General features: G+C 39.1%; 1 protein-coding gene across 18 annotated transcripts in view; it reads right to left on the bottom strand.

Annotated features, from left to right (window-relative positions):
- MLIP (muscular LMNA interacting protein) overlaps positions 1-17,706 on the bottom strand; it is a 206,378-nt gene that overhangs the window by 19,589 nt on the left and 169,083 nt on the right. For 13 of the 18 annotated variants that reach the window (XM_074348941.1, XM_074348925.1, XM_074348927.1 and 10 more), the window contains one exon: positions 10,065-10,271. The exons of the other annotated variants lie outside the window; for them this stretch is intronic. In XM_074348941.1, coding sequence (XP_074205042.1) covers positions 10,065-10,271 — 207 coding nt within the window. The remainder of the gene's footprint in view (positions 1-10,064; positions 10,272-17,706) is intronic. 18 annotated transcript variants of the gene reach the window in all.

Genomic DNA, 17,706 nt, shown 5'->3' with positions numbered 1-17,706 from the left:
CCCGGTGAATTTAAAGGTTTAAAATTACTTTAGATTTTTCCCTTCTCCAGCTAAGTCACAATCTGCTTTAACGTCTGTGGACTGATTTCTGTTAAAATATCAAAAGACACCTCAGATGAGAAATCTCATTTCAGAGGAACTACTAAAAAACTTAACCCATGTTAGAAATAACGCCTTTCATATTAATATTTTAATTCATTTATTGAATTTCTGTAGATTACGAGAGTCAATTCTCCGAGTAGCCATGCAATGATTATACCAGTTAAGATATTCTCAATAATGGTAAAAATAAAAAAATTTACGAATGGATGAAATTTGAAAATTAAGAAGTAGGAGAGAAAAAATGGGGAGAAAGAAATGAATGAGAAACGTCAAAATGTATAGGTTGAAATATCCAAAAGTTTTAAAGAATAGATGGCCATGAAGTAGGAAGCAGGCTGAAGCCAGTTTATGGAAAGACCTTGTCCCTCTGACCCATCCTGGATAGAACAGTTTCTTTCCTTTCTTCTTCTGTCTTCCTGCCTCATTCACATGGCCCCATACAGCCATGAGACCTCAACACAGGTTCCAAAGTCAGTGAGCCAACCCCCTAATGCTCCATGATGTGAAAATAAAAGATAACAAGACCCCACTCACCCAAAGAGTCGGTTGTCTATTACACCTGTTGTCTTCCTCCTCCTGTTTTTGAAACTGTGTATTTCTCATTCTATTGTGAGAACCTACCTACATTTTCTACGTAGATTCCGCCCTTTTCTAATAGATGTCTCAACCTTGGCTTATTCTAAGCAGAGTGATCCTCTACGGAGAGAAGACAAATAATGGATGGAATTGGAGGGTGAACACCTTCATCTTGCTCACTGAACTCTCACTTTTTCATCGCAGGCAAGCTATATTTCCTTTTTTATTCTTACTCTACCATCTCAAAAGCAGCTGCTTGGAAAAGAGCCTAATAAAAACGGATCAGTAAATAGTCCGTTGGCATATTGTAAAGATAAAATACGTTTCAAGTAAGATGCTTCACCCTGCTTAGCAAAAACATAATTCTAATATAAAGGATTGCTATATTTCAAAATCTCTTTTGACGAAAAAGGCACTTTAATTTCTTATAAAGTAAATCATAAGAAAGTCTGTGTTGTCAGCTGTGGTATTTTTTCAAAGAGAAATGACTTTTAATAATTGAAGTAGTGCACTGGGAGTAAAATAAGTACCCTCTGATTCGGTAAGTCCAAGAATGCTGGATGTATAAACACTCAGCCCAGTGGTAAATGTTATAAGCCATGGGGACAATTTTGATTAAGAACTCAACCATACATTTTATAACTTTCTCTAGTTTAAAAAAAAAATCCTGTGACCTCAGTTAATAAATATACCATTTAACAGTTTTTTTTTTTCCTTTTACTTACTAGGGGTTTAGTAGAAAAAAAATCAATTATAATCAAGCACTTATAAATATGTCAGTACAAAGTTTTTCTTTGTAGAGTTATTTTTCTTACTGAAATTCATTTTCTTGCTGGATCATTACAGAATTTAAACAGCAAAAAAGGAAAAGTTTGCTATCACAGAGGGAGCACAGAATTTTCAGTGGGGTACAAACTTTAAGATCCCTCAGTCCAGTGGCAGTTCTGAGTTTAGTTTCAAGTGAGTCTCATTAATCTGCATTTTTCTAAGATCTCCAGGTAATTCCGATGCAATCAGCCCAGTTTATATCCCAGAGTAAGGGTTTGGGAACCAAGCCCAATACCCTCCTGTTACAGAGAATAAAGAAACCCACAGACAAAGAGCAAGGCATGTCACACAATAGCTTATGCAAATTAAATTGTAACACACAAAATAATTATGCAAATTTTGAAAGAAAATATACTATCACTCCCCCCCCACCAAAAAAACCTTCAGTATAGTTACCTACGGGAAGAGGGAAAGTGAAGTGAAAAGTCAGAATGAAAGGAAGGCTATGTGAATAAATTTGGAAGCATTGAAGGAAAAAATCGATCATAGTAAAAGGAAAAAGGCAATTTTCGATGAGAGTGATGTCCTACTGGTCACATTGATAGATTGTTCCTTTACTTCAGCACCAGAAATCTACAAATAACAGGTAGCATGCTACAAATTTATAAAACTGGGTAAGTTAGGTGGAAGACGTAAGTTTTACTTCCATGTATCAGCTGATCCTGGTAACAAGAGTTTGTTACATGAGCGGTTTGTTACATTAATAGATCTGTTAAGTATTTCTTTTCAAAAAGACTTTTTTAAAATAAAATTCTTTCAGATAGAAAAACGTGATGGTATACTTTTTGTGTGTGTTGGGGGAGGCAATTAGACTTATTTATTTATTTGTTTTCAGAGGAGGCACTGGGGATGGAACCCAGGACCTTGTGCGTGCTAAGCACGCACTCTACCACTTGAGCTATAAACTCACCCCCACTTTTTAAATATTTTATTTATTTATTATCGTATTATTTAAGTATTTTATTTTGGCAGTAGTGGGGTAGTAATTAGGTTTATTTACTTTTAAAGGAGGTACTGGGGATTGAACACAAGACCTCATGCATGTTAAGCATGCGCTCTACCATTTGAGCTATACCCTCCCCCCCCGTAATGGTATACTTTTTAAAAAAAATGTCTGGGCAAAATGAAGACACAAGGTTATTCTACATAGGAGTGTATGTTTTCCTCTCTCTGTGAGAGCCTTTAAAATCTTGCCCTGGCCTCTAGCAATAGGGATACCAGCTTGGGGGTCTGCACTGGGAGTGGGAGCAGGAGGGGTCAGGGCGGCGAGGGTTCTGGGCAGGGAGATGAATAACTAATGCCTTCCTGCTAGAGTGGAAGGGATTTTTCAAGAAGCTATTCCAGGGATAAACACTGAAATACACCAACTGTAAGATCTGGGAAGAGCCAGAACCAGCCCTCGCCTAGGAAATACACCAGGGGATGTCGTGGCAGGGGGACCAACGGGAGAGCACGTACGTGAAGAAACCAGCCGTAGTGACTCTGCCATCCACAGAAGAAGACTGGAAATAAAATGGGACGTCACAAACAAGGCTCAAGGCTCCAGGGTTTCTATAAAACTGAAAGTGAAATGAAATGGCTGTCTAGTCACAAACTTGGCCCCCAGATCACATCATTTTTGGTAACTGAAAGAGAAGACACGCTGAGAATGGGAAATTTCTCCCAGGGTTTCAAAGCTGTCTCTCTGTCTATTAAGATCCTATTCTTCCTTGTAAAACCTCTCACGCTTTCACTGTAAACAGAGCCTTCCAGAGTGGGAAACCCCAGTCTTTCTCCTGCCAGCGGATCAGAAAAGCCATCTGACCATGAAGGCTTAGCACTGTCTCCTCCCGGTTCTAGTCATCGGCTGCCCTGGGTTTTCTTGTTTGTTGCTGGTCCAGGTGGGCAGAGTAGAGACTCGGGGCAGACAAGGATAAGAAAGAACTTCCTGTCTACATAGCTTCTGGCTGTGCTCGACATTCGGAAAGAAATGTACTCAGGAAATGAAAAAGAGGAAAAAGTGCCCAAAGCTAAGTGCCAAGGCTGGAGGTGAAAGTGGGTGAAAAGAGTTGGAATTCGGAGTTGACTTAAAAGACGGCGGAACCTCAGAGATTGGGAGGGGGGAAGACAGAATAAACGAGGCAGAGGATGGAGGAAAGAATAGACACTTGGGAGGTCAATCAACGTTCCACGTACGCACGTTATATGCATGTAGGTTTCCTCATCTGAGGGTCGAGAAAATAGCTGAGACCCCACCGCAAGGTGGTGCACTAGCCGTGGCTGGGAAGAGGCGTCTTTCTAAACAAACCCAGTTCCAAAAAATAAATAAACAAACAAACAAACAAACGGAATTCTCAAAAACAGAGGGTGGAAAGCCCTAGATCTCAACTTAGACATAAAAGATGTGTTGTAGATGGTACTTTATTAGCTCTGAAGGAAACATTTTTATGTTTAAAATTTTTGGTTTTTTTAGGTTTTGTTTTTTTTTTTTTTTTTTGCAGGGGGGAGATAATTAGGTTTAATTTTTTTAATTTATTTTTTAATGGAGGTGCTGGGGATGGAACCCAGGACCTCGTGCATGCAAAGCATGCACTCTACCACTGAGCTGTACCCTCCCCCCGTGAAGAGAAACATTTTAAAATGTGTTGCAAGATAGAGGAAAAAATGGCAAAGTGACTCTGGATGAAACACGATTTTTAGACAGTCACACCACAGCCCTGACACAAATTCCTCTGTACTCTTTATGGTTTCAGCAGATCTACACAGCCAGGAGCATAATGTATCCAAAATAAAGAGAATTATTTTGTGTTGCAACAGCCAAAATTTGGGTTTGCAGGACCCTGGACTTCACATTTAGATCATACACGTGATATCTGTGAATATGAATTTTATAAATTATTGACCTGCCAATGTCATCTGAGGTCGTGACATTTTAATACCAACCTCTAAACTTCAAAATGCTTGTCCCTGCTTCTCTTTGCCTGAAGTCTCTTTCTGGGAATTCATACTGTCCTCCCCCCACCATACACCCCTCAAGTTAGGACCAGCAAGGATCCCGTCCCCCACCGCAGACTGCCTGACTCTGAGTTGTCCACCTTACATAGGCGCCCAGAATTCCTCCAGGAGACTCAAACCCACAGTGGCCACTTACACCCTTGTCTCAGCCTCTATTCCCTTAACAGGTGTTTCCTGAAACCACCTCCCAAATTAATTACTCACATATGAATCTTCGTCTCAGGGAAATCCAAACAAAGACACAATCAAAGATCATGATCCGCAGTCGTTCTGCTCCATAAGGTCACTGCCAACGTGACATTAGCAAATCCTGAACCATTGCTCCAAGAAGAAATACAGGATTGGATTCCTGTAAGTCTCTTTAACTACATTTTCATCAACCAATCAGACATACCCTTGTTTTATGTGTGTTTCTGTTTAAAGACACCTGATTTAATACATAGTATTGATTCATCAACACTGAACTCACAGCCAATAGCATAATCTCATGCCTGAAGGAGGCTTATCCCAAATGTAGATTTTCTCCCTAAAACCCATCGCCGCATTCCTGCATTTGGAACACCACTCAGCACTTCAGAACCATACTCAGGGGTCATTTAAAACAGCGACATCACCAACCAAAAGCACAACAGTTCAAAACCTGCGGTACCAGACAGTCCATGGAAAGAAGCATCGCTTATAACGTGAGAACTGGGGGAAAAATACAAAAACAAAAAAGAAAAACATCCCCATGTTCTCTTAGCTGGGAACACGTGCACAGGCCACTCAAGTTCTCCGCTGCTCCTCACCTGTCCACAATTAACCACAAAAATGCAACCAGTATCCACTTGGGGCTTACAAATAAATTGTAGGCAAATACACAAACATGGACTCTCCGGAGCTCCCTGTGGCCAAGGGTGCAGGCACAGAAGAGTGGAGAAGAGTATGTCTCTGAGCTGATGGTTCTGAGACAGTCTTAGCGAGTATCTGCCCCTGGCGTACAGGTAACAGTGTTTTCCCATGCATCACAGAGGCTCAGGAGCAGCTGACCCGGAGCCGGGAGGGCATGCCGGGCAGGTGAGTGAAGAAGGATGCAGCAACGTATCATATGACTGGTGATCATGTACCGGACAGGATGGAGGACCTCCCAGTGGACACCAGCATCCACACATAGTAGGGGAAGATCGGGACTCCTGCCCCCACTCGTGCTTCTATGGTGAGGGGCTCTGTAAACTGGCTGGAAATTGGAGGCAGCCCTCAAAACCCGGAGATCCTCAATTGACTGAAATTCTACTGAATGTACTCATAAATCCAGACAGTGACTCAGATTTAGTTTCTGCTAAAAATGGAAATAATCAGAAATATTCAAGCATCTTGTGCTCCCTGGGAACAAGTCAGGGCATGTGAGGCTTTGCTCATCATTAGCACGTATTTATCACTGTACCTGTGATGTGAAAAATGCCACAGTAAGCATGTCATGCCCTAGGCGGACCCCAGAAAAATCACAGCATGTAAATATGAGATAACCCTTAACATGCATGAGATACCCTGGCACAGACAAGGGTTCTAGACACTGAAAGGAGAAAAATATCCCTTTGAATGTTGATGCATGGAGACACCTCCCGGAGGAGGAGAGATAATTTGGCTAGGGATGAGGATGGTGTGCCTAAGCCAGGTGAAAAGCAGGAAGGTGTTTTATATGGAGAGGATGAACGCAGGAGCAGACTGAACAGTGAGAAATTCCCAAGGCACGCCGGGGGGGAAATTAAGTAGATTAGGTTCAGTAAAGTGGAATAATAGAAAAGAAGAGTAAGAGATAACAACATGACAGGCATAACAAAAGAAGAATCCATTCAACTTACTGAATGACTAGCTTTAAGGACAGAGCAGAAAAAGCGCTAACGGAGGAACCAAGTTTGGAGTCTGGGGACTGAGCATCAGGGCATTAATGACAGAAGTCAGGAAGCCAGAACAGAAGTGGTTTGAGGCGACGTGAGTGATGAGCTTGAGGTGACAACCTGACATCCTAGGGGAACTGACAAGCAAGCCGCTGAAGGGATAAAACAGGCTCTCAGAGGCGACGCAGAATTGGAGATGTGGATCTGAGGGTTATCAGTACCACAGAGATCATCACAGAGCCTGTGAGCGGGCGGATCTCTGATGTGAGGCAGTTGGAGAGAGGAGGTAGAGGAGGATGAAGTGTCCACCAGGGCAGCAAAGAAGGAACAGCCAGGGAGTTGAAATGCACATATTATCCCGAGGGCAGAGTAAGGACAGAGATTTGCGATTTGCAGATACACAGTACTACATATGAAACAGATAAACCACAGAGACCTACTGTACAGCACAGGGAACAATATTCAAAGCCTTGTAATGGCCTATAATGAAAAAGAATACGAACATGAATGTGTGTGTGTGTAAATATACAACTGAATCACTTCGCTGTACACCAGAAATTAACACATTGTAAATCAACTGTACTTCAATTGAAAAAAAAAAAAAAAAAGAATGGATGATCAACTGTATCAGTTGCTCCAAGGATAAAAGAGACAGAGGACTGAGGAAACTCAGCTGAGTTTGTTGCCAAGCAGTTTATCCCTAAGAGGGAAATTTCTGTAGCGTGGTTGAGGTGAAAGACAAAATGATTTTGAGAATGGGTTAAAGAGTGAGTTTATAAAAAAGTTGCTACTGTAGAGCATGGGGAACTATATTCAATATCTTGTAGTAACTTATGGTGAAAAAGAATATGAAAATGAATATATGTGTGTTCCTATATGACTGAAGTACTGTGCTGTGCACCAGAAATTGACACAACATTGTAAACTGACTATACTTCAATGAAAATATATTTTTTAAAAAAGAAAAAAGGATGAGTTTATAGAGGAGGATGGAGATAATGGCTACTGGTCACTTTGAGAGAAAGTTTGGAAATGACTAGGTTTGCAGCATCTTCAAGGGAAATGTAGGGAAGTCGTCATTTTGTTTTGTGATCTGAAGTTTCTGCATACAAAGAGGAGGGGTCCGAAGGAAAGAGACCACATGATGATGGAAGAGAGTGATGATGACGAAGACTGAGGAAGGCTGATTAATAACAAGAGCTAACTCTTCCCTGGTTCTTGTCATGTTCCAGGCACCGTCCTAAGTGCTTTACACATATTAGCACATCTTAATCTCATCATATTCTACCAAGGAGGGTACTGTTATCATCCTCATTTTAAAGGGGAATAAATGGAGGCATTTGCAGCCTATATTATATGACTTAGCCACTATCACCATCTGGAAGAAGTGAGGTCAAGAAATGAACTCAGACAGGGTTTGCCTAAAGACTCCATGCTCTCATCCACTGGGCTATGTTTGTTACAAGTGTTAAACAAGGAAGTCAGAGTAAAGACTCCCTTCACGAGACGGGAAGAGAGAGGTTCATCCCCAGGTAAAAGGCAAAGTGCCTGAGCACCGTCCTACATGACAGGACATCAGATGACAGAGCCCTGTCCTGAAAGTGAAAGAGAGCAGGGGTTAGTGTAAGGATTTAGGACACGCCGAACCTGACGAAAGCTGACAAGAAAGGAGCACACACTACAGATGCAACAGAGCAGTGAAACCTGCCCATGTCTTCTGCGGCCCCAGCAGAGAAGGGAGCCTCAGAGATAGTCACATAAGATCAAGCTCAGTGCGGCTCTCCGGGGGAGGGGTGGGAAGATTTGGGTTTGTGGATGAGCCCAGCAGGTAAAGCTGCAAAGTCAGGCCTGGGGAGGACGTCAGGGTCTCGGGGAGAAGTGTATTTAAATGACAGAGTATGTTTTACGGTTCCAGACAAGAAGCTATTTCAAGTTTAAAAAAAAAAAAATCTTGATAACTTGAGATACTGAATATTTACAACACAGGGTTTGCACACATAGATACCAAATTGAGGAATTCACACATTTTTATAGAAACAATTAAAATAAAGGACTCAGCAACTGAATCTTCCATCAGGAAGTGCTGTCTAACTACATTGTTATTATCATCACCATTATTATTATGATTTCAGATGTGACTGTTTCTATATTCAGTATCAATAAATCTCAGACACTGAAAGACAAAATCTGTTATGAAGCTTATGTAGACTGAAAATAGTTGTCCAGCCTCAAAGGACTTTGATATATCGTTCTTCACAGCCCGACCAAGCAAAGGCTAAAACATGGATAAAATACCAACTCTACCTTTGCTGAACGCCTCTAGGAAACACCACAAAAATGTCAAAAGAAGAGATATTTAAATCAATGGATATCTAGAAAACACAATTCTAATCCTATCATAGATAATTGTCTATCATAGATGACAGTTATAAAAAAAATGGTCATGCTGTTATCAGAATTATTAACTATTTAATAGCTAAACAGATTTCATAAATGTTGGCAAGTATTAAAATAGGGAGAATTTCAAGTAACATAAAATCATTTTAAAATACTGTACTCTCTCTGAAATACTTCTTTTTTCTAGACCAAGAGTATGAAGCAGTCAAAGATCATAAAAATGTCATCCTGAACTTCGCCTAAAAACATTTTGTTTCCTGAAAGTGAATAGTCTAAAAATTTAATTCAGGGTTGATCATTCAATCATGATAAATGCTACTAAATATAAAAAGCAAATTTTTCCTCATATACTTGTGTTCACTTTTTAGATGATTGCTTGTGTTTAGATTGTGTTTATGAACATTTTTTCCAAAAAAAAAAAACTGTTTTAGGTTCCAAGGAATATGGTTCAATTACATTCTGAAACTTATGTCCTTGAATGATTTCCAAATATAGAGGTGTATTTCATTAAATATAGAGAATTTGCAAAATAAAGGTTTTAAAACAAGATTCTGAATTAAAAAAAAAAAGATTTAATTGCAGGTTGACTTTCACTAGTCAATTTTTAAAGAAAAGTATCCAGGTCTGAGAGTCTGAGCTAGCCAGGCTGTCCTTATGGTGATGCTCAGCAAAGCAAAAGGTGCTTACACTGACAGCTCGCTTCTAATAGAATATTTATGATTACATTCCAAAGCCAGCTATAGATATTTGTGCTTTTTAAAATATACATCCCCACTGACTGCAATTATAAATGCTCCCTCATCAAGGCATCATAATTGTAAGAACTTTTTTAAGAAATGCTGAACTAGAAGACGAGAAGATAAATTAACAATGGCATTCTTGTAAGATTTTGAAATATTTCTTGGGGTTCCCACCTTGGGATTAGAATATGAAACAACGAGGAATGAAAATCAACTTTGAAAAGAAAAATAAATATTTAATCCTTTCCCAAGGTTAATTATTATCTTTTTATAAGGACATATGCCTTCACACAAATATTTAATATTCTTTTATTTGTTGAGTTTTTTGGGGGGGGACGGGGGTGGTAATCTGGTTTATTTATTTGTTTAGTGGAGGTACTGGGGATTGAACCCAGGACTACGTGCATGCTAAGCACCTGCTCTGCCACTGAGCTACACCCTCCCCCCTTTAATATTCTTAATAGATTAAATATCTGAATTCTTGTTTCCTCTGCATTTAAGTTGTAAAAGTAAAGCGTGAAGAAGGTTCACCATGCAGGACATTTCTCACCTTATTGTACACGTTGTGACTAAACGGGGTGTGAGAATTCTCCTGTCCATCACTCAGGGAGAAGGAGGACACGTGACTGAAGGGTCCAGGAGTAAGACAGTCAGTGTGTGGGAGGGTCTGTGGATGCAGCAGGGACTTAGCGGGAGGATGGAGTCTAGTCTGATATAAAGGATGGAGAGAAACAGGCTTGGGAGGGACTGGTGCATCCTGGGAGGAAGAAAGGCATAGAGAGCATGTTAGTGGACAAAAGTCACGCTCACTTGGCATTAAGTCTCCATATGAGAGACGTTGTGTCAGGATCTCTTACTAGCAGAAAGAAAAGCAGACTTTTGCTTTCACAGCACATTGTCCACCTCTTCCAATAATTCCTGTGGCTCGCCCACCTCCAGCCCCTTCTGCAGAACTAAAAACGTCCCTGCAGTGTCCCCCAGTGGGGCCAGGTATGTTTAAGAAAGGAGAGAGCTCATCTCAAAGGGGCAAGATGGGATTAGAAAAATCTTCATTGAAGAGGTGGTAACAGTGGGAATTAATTTAAAGGTGTTTGTGATTTGGTCTGGAAGAACTTAGGGGAGAAGTGGGAGGGCATCATAGCATTTATCAACTTGGGGTTTAATTCACGGTGCAGGGACCTGCTCTGTCGGGCTGAGCCTGGACAAGAGATCAGGCACGGGTGAGTCTAGATTCTAGAACGAACCAAGGCATCCATTCCAGGCAGTGTGTTACTTTGGAGAGAAACTGGAGAGCCAAGAGGTGAGTTCCACTGTAGAGGGGAGAAGTAATGAGGGCTTGATTAGAGAGGCTCTTTCCCTCCCTTGGGAAGGGGATGGATGTGGAAGTCTTTGCAGAAGAAGGAGCTGCCAGGCGAGGCTGTGAATTCCCTAAAGGAACAAGGAAACCAGTAGGGAAATCCAAGCCTACAAAGAAAACTCGCAAACAAAACAAAACAAAACAAACAAACAAACAAAAACAGTATGTACATATATATCGTGAAAGAAAAGGGCTACCTTTTTTGCAGATGTGTAAGTACCTCTTATAGTCCTAAACTTTTTAATATAAGATAATAAATTGACAGTGATTAGCCTACAGTAAAACTCCTTCGGGCATAGACCTCATCAAATGAAACCTGTTTTTCGTTCACCTTTGTGACCTCAGCATCAAGCACAATGCCTAATACAGTATATGCTTAATGCAGGGATGATTGAATTTTCAAAGGAATATGTTATTTTCTATGAGGCCAAGAATGCAACCTATAAAATAATGCCTTTGGCAGAAACGTGGATGGACCTGGAGATCGTCACTGTAAGTGAAGTAAGTCAGACAGAGAAAGAAAAATACCATATGATATCACTCATATGTGGACTCTAAAGAAAGGACACAAATGAGCTTATTTACAAAATAAGAGAGAGACTCACAGACATAGAAAACAAGCTTATGGTTATCAGGGGGGAAAGCTGGCTGAGGAGGGATAAATTGGGAGCTCAGGATTTGCAGATACTACTACTGTATATAAAATAGATAAACAACAAGGTCCTACTATGTAGCATGGGGAACTATATCCAATAACTTTTAATAGCCTATAATGAAAAAGAATATGAAAATAAATATATATGTGTACATGTACAACTGAATCACTATGCTGTACACCAGAAATTAACACATTGTACATTGACTACACCTCAATAAAAAATACAATAAAAAGGAAAGCATTCTATTATTCAGTTATTGCTCTGTTCCATTAGTAGTGAATAAATATGCTTGGCTTTGCATGAAATGCAAATTTATTATAAAATAATATACACTGCTCAAAGTGACATTCAGCTAAACAGGTATACTTTTAAAATGGTACCATTAATAATTTTTTTTATGTAAGCTGAACTGATTTTTTGCCAAAGCCATGTATTTTTAAGCCACTGACTGGTTTTCTAAAATGTATGCTGAACATGTTTGCTGTATCAGAAGATGTCCCTACGATGGGTTCAAACTCACTTTAAAAACTTACTGCAAAACTTACTTTAAAAAAACTCTTGGAAAATTTTAAGCAGGTTAGAAAATTATAATTCTAGGGTTTTTAAGTTTGTAGAATGAGGGTTTTTAACCCTCTGTACCTTGAAAATGTGACTAAATGTGTTTTATTTTTATTAGTTTCTTATTTGTGCCTCAAGAGTTTGTTTTACATACCAGGCAAATACAAATATGCATTCTGATTTCACACACACGAGTACACACTTATTAAAAAGACAACATTCTATATACAGTATTCTGCATCTTATTTCTTTCAGTTTCTTTTTCCATTTGCAACAGTTTTGGAACATTTCTATATCAGTACATGAAAGCTATGGATTCCCTGCGAGACACATGACTGAGTTCCCTCACTGATTGTAATTAATCATTCAGTGACATCACCTAACAGTCATCGATTCACCTCTTCTTTGCCAGTTGTTTATACTTTTATTTCTTTCTTTCGACTAATTCCATTGGCTAGTGTCTCTAATATTATTATCATTAGATAACAGTCACATTAGTGTGCAATTTTAATGGAATGCTTGTAGTAGTGGCCCGCTAACGATGGCTTTTAGATTAAAATATATTCTAATTGCGTTTTATTCCTCAATCAATGAGTTCATGATTTATCAACAACTCTTTACATTTCTTAATCAGTGTGGAAAGTGATTAATATGAAAATGGAGTAGCAAGCACAAAGACGAGCTGTGCAAGGAAAAGGCAGCTCTGTGTCAGCTTTGGAAAAAGTGTCCCAGCTTGTACTGTGTTGGGTTGGCATTGTACAGAAATTTAACAGCCACCTTGCTCTGGAAATGTTAAACATAATTTTTTTTCCATTTGTACAGGGGTAATGCACTGTATTAAATATGTAAGGTCTTATCCACATGGGTTTGATTATAGAAACTAATCAAGTATTCTCTAAATTAAAACAAAAATTTTTTTTAAAGGAAAAGGCAGCATTGTTGATAGTTGACGATGCCAAGGAAGTGAGAGGTGAACAGTCTCCGGTTTACAGTTTGGCTTCAGCTTTTCCTGAAGGGTACCAGAACCCACTGTGAGGATGTCGGGAACCAGAGATTTCCTAATATGGAGCAATCTGGCAGGGTCAAGGTCAAACCAATCATCAAGGGTAAAATATATGGGTATGATAGTAAAGTGTGTGTGGCTTTGTGTTCTATGCTGCTAAGCTCCCACTGGCCAACCTCCATCGCTCAGAGGTCGGTCAAACCTGAACACTTCTGTAGGGGCAGATGGTGTCAGCTATTCCAGGCAGCTGGGCGGCAGGGGAGAGCAGAATTTTATCAGCGTTTGGACAGGCCAAAGGGTGAAGAATCTTGGGCAGGCACCGTTGAGCACAGTCCGTGGACAGTACTGAACAAAGCTGAAAGCATCCTCGGTGGTGACAGCCTCAACACGGGTGCCACTTGCGACATTTTTCCAATCTGAGCTGGTTGTCTTCGATGCTTGTATACGTTATGACCCTGTGATTCTTTTTACCATCATCCTGGGAATTTTCTGTGCCTTTCTCTTGTGTTTGATTTCCTGTTTCCAGTATCCCATGTTTTTTGATTGTTTGTTTGTTTGTTTCCCGATGGTTCCTTTCATATTCTCTGGGCCCTAAAAGAACTTTCTGGGAAAATAGATTTTGGGGAGCAAATTTTTAATACCTTACATGTTGAAAACTGTGTTCTGCCCTTACACTTAATTTTTTGGATTTAGAATTCCACGTTGCAAAATAATTTCCTTCAGAATTTGTAAAGTATTGTTACACTGTAATAGTGTTACCACACTTTACTCTTCTAGACATTTTTTTTCAAAAACATTTTTTATGTATGATTTCTACAGATTTTCTGTTTTCCAGTTACCTTTTTCCAGTTCTTAGAAATTCCTTTTTTTTGCTTTCCTTATGCACAGGAAATCTGATTGTTCTTGAATTTTCCAAATTGAATATTTAATCGATTTATTTTTATTCTCTTACTGATTCATTAAGCATATTTAAAACGCTAAATTTTCTTCCAAGGGCTATTTGACCTATATTCGATACACGAGAATAGATGATCATTTCATTAACTGTTATTTTCAAGTAGAAATTCCTGAAAACGAGTATCATTTTCCCTGGGTTGCCCCTGGGCATCCCTCTGGTCCTCACCTAACTGTTGTTTTGTTCCTCCTTTTTGGCTTTAGGACAATATCAGGATGATCAGATGTGATGCCCTGCTAACTTCATGCTTATTCTATTCAATACAAGTATCCATAATGCCATGAGAACCTGTTAAAACACTTTGCCACAAGGAAATAACTTGAGAAACTTTGAATGAGCCAGAAGACTTTCTTGGTTCTTGTCCATCCCATTATTGTAAATAATGTAAATATCTTTATTACCATATCTCTAAATTCCTATTCTTCTATACGGGAATCTTTCTCTCTATATATACAAATATACATAATCTTACGTACATATACGTTATATATACGTGTGTGTGTGTGTGTGTGTGTGTGTGGTGTGTGTGTGTTTACATCTTCTTTTTCATCATGGCTTATTTATGGATGTTGACATAACTGCAGCCTCATAACACGATCTTCTTTATGTATCCTGCATTGTTGATTTTACCCTCACGGTTTTCCCACAGAACAGTGATTTTATTAAAGAAGTCACTAATTTTAGAGAAATAAATTCTCTGACTTATTTCTCCTACATAAAGTGACTCAAAAAGAGTCACTTTCACATATTTCATAAAATATAAATGCCATAAACCGAGAATATTGTCAAATTTACCCTTTGATCCAGCTGCACCATAAAACTCCAATATAATGTAATTTGCTCCTTCATTTTTTCAAATCTTCAGAGGTATTGTCTATGCATTTTTTAATGGTAATGGATACAAAGGAATGAATTTCAATTCAGCATTCTATTGTCTCCTGTGTATTATATTATGGTGTTTACCGTAGCAGAAAGAACACGTGCATCCCAGTTAAATCGGGTTTTAAATTGCTTCCTTTATTAAGATTTCTCAGGAAAGACTTCTATCATTTGCTGGAGTGAAACTTTAAACATCATAATACTGAGAACCCCTGGTCTTTAAATATTGCTGACATTCGCACAGCATCTTCAAGTCCTGGATACCTACTTTGTAAATTCCTTGCTAATTATGATGCCATAATACAATTATTAGCTAAAACTCACAGCAAAAACAAAAGCTTAGGGCTAGGTATATATTAATAATGAAAGTAGATATAAAGTCTTATATCAAATAAATTTAGTAATTTCAAAAAATTGGCTACTTCTTGTCAAATTCCAGGAAGTTAGCAGCATTTACAACTTATATTTATGGCTGATAACAAGCTTATCCTAGACATAGGTGTTATTTTCATCCCAGAATTTCTTGTTGTTTATGCCTATATGAGTCCTGGCATATTCAATCTAGATTATTTTGCAGGAGTTCTTTAAAATAAAGTTATTTGCTTACTTTATGAGAATTACTATAGTTAAAAGAGTTGAAATGATAAATCACACTCCCAGCTTGGGCACACGAACTGCAGCAAGGTGCAAAGGCTTCAGGAACTGACTGTCCAGTGCGCCAGGTTGGAGATCCCGACCCTCGCCCAGGAAATCTCACTGAGAATTTCCATGAGTTGTAACTGCCTGGCGTTCAGAGCTACAGAAGAGACCAATGTAAAGCCATGTACATCAGCAAAGCTTAAAATTTTTCTTATTCCTTTAGGTCAGGAGTTGGTCAACTTTTACTGTATTTTGTAGGCTTTGTAAACTATATATATATCCTATCCAATGACTCCTGCTACGATAGTGTGAAAGCAACTTCAGACAGTACACAAATGAATGGGCATGGCTGTGGCCAATAAAACTTTACAGAAGCAAGGAATGGACCAGATCTGGCCCACAGGTCATTATCTGTGATCCCTGTTTTAGGTTAAAAAAAAAAACCTTAATAACATTTTTATCATGTCTTGCACCCTACCTCCCTTCAATGCATTATCTCGAGGCTGGCACATAGTTCTCTGGAGCTGACTATTCTAAATGATTCCTGAAAATGAACACCATTTACCATGCTTTGGCATTCAAAAGATGAATCTTGTAAGGTTCTAGTTTTTGAGGGAAGAACTGAAATCATAAAATCGTCTTGTACGTGTTTCCACCAATGAGACAGGTAGCGTAGTTAATTCTGATAAAATGCTTCACAGTGCTTTTCACTTACTTGAGAACTATCTTTTTCAATATAAAAATGTTTGGAATAAATTTTGCAAAATAGAGTCAGCTGGAGGTAGTAGCTTGGTCTTTCAAAAAGAAATTGATTATTTGCGTTGAGGAGGGTATCAGATGTGCAAAATTTCAAGAACATACGAAGTTTTAAAGCAAATAATCTCTTTGTCCATTAGAGGAAGTGTACCAGGCAGATATTCAGTGAATAAATTAACCTAGCTTTGCTGGTTAAGAGAGCTTAGAGAGCCTACAGAATTAAATATGGACAGAGACATCCAGAAAGTAATGCTATAACCTTATCAGATGCATTTACCACCGTAGGAAAAGCCCACTTTCTCGTCTGCCATCAAGTCAAATTGTGTAACTACAAGAGCTGTTTCCTTTGCAGCACCAAAGGGCATTGGAAGGCGTATGAGCTCTTTTCATGAAAGCCTGCACATCTGAGGCTCTTCTGGTCCATCTCGGCTTTTTAAAGTTCCCTCCTTTCCTGAGGTCTGGCAGGGAAGGGTGAAAATCCACTCCCCCAGTATCCCACTGCCCCCTCGCCACACCACAGTCCTCTGTGCCTTTGGGGACTCAAAGCACCAGGGGGTGAAATTACTGGAGCTTTTAACTTCTTCCTCCCTCCTTCCTCCCACCTCTTTGGTACAACAACACTTAATTTTAAATGCAGCACTTACTTGCATTTTTTTTAAATCTTGCCTGGAGCTTAAAACAATTTACAATCAGAACTATAGCATTTCTGCTACAGCTTGAATTTAAAACAACACTCAGCTCAGAAAGTCAAGAAGAGCTACAATGTATTTCTTGAGGAGTGACTCCTCCAGCCAAAGATTTACCAACATTTTACCCATATTATCACAGAAACTCCAAATTACTAAGAAGAGATTCCAATGATCCACATTTCACTAAGACCAAACCAAGATAAATTAGGTCCCTTAATTTTGAACATATGGCATAACTTCTTGTTGATCTGCCCTAATTTTGAAGAATCCATATGCATTTTAAAAACAGACATACTTAAAGCAACACATCTATTTCACGTCTTGATTTGAACCAAAAAATGTGAACGTGTGAAATGTGAAAAAGGTAGCATATGCTTAGCTATTTCAAATTCCCTATAAAAAGATTTTCAATGATTCAAGCATAATTTTGAAGACAGCATTTGGATTATTTAGTGCTTAAAGTTTGTGGCTGGCTGAGGGCAAGTTTCACAGAGCAGATAACATTAGGGAAGTGTAAAGATATTTGATGGAGACCCGCTCAAGACAAAAGAAAGAAAAAATATTTTATAATCAATCACAGTGGGCACTAGAGCATTAAAATGCTGAGTTTTATGTTTCTCTTTACATATAGTTTCTCATCCTGCATTGCTAACCTGGGTGTGTTTGGGGCGGGGCGGGGGGGAGGGAAGGCTCAATT

The sequence above is a fragment of the Camelus bactrianus genome, chromosome 20, assembly GCF_048773025.1.
Source record: "Camelus bactrianus isolate YW-2024 breed Bactrian camel chromosome 20, ASM4877302v1, whole genome shotgun sequence".
Taxonomy (NCBI): domain Eukaryota; kingdom Metazoa; phylum Chordata; class Mammalia; order Artiodactyla; family Camelidae; genus Camelus; species Camelus bactrianus.
This window is presented reverse-complemented; position numbering and strand designations above follow the sequence as displayed.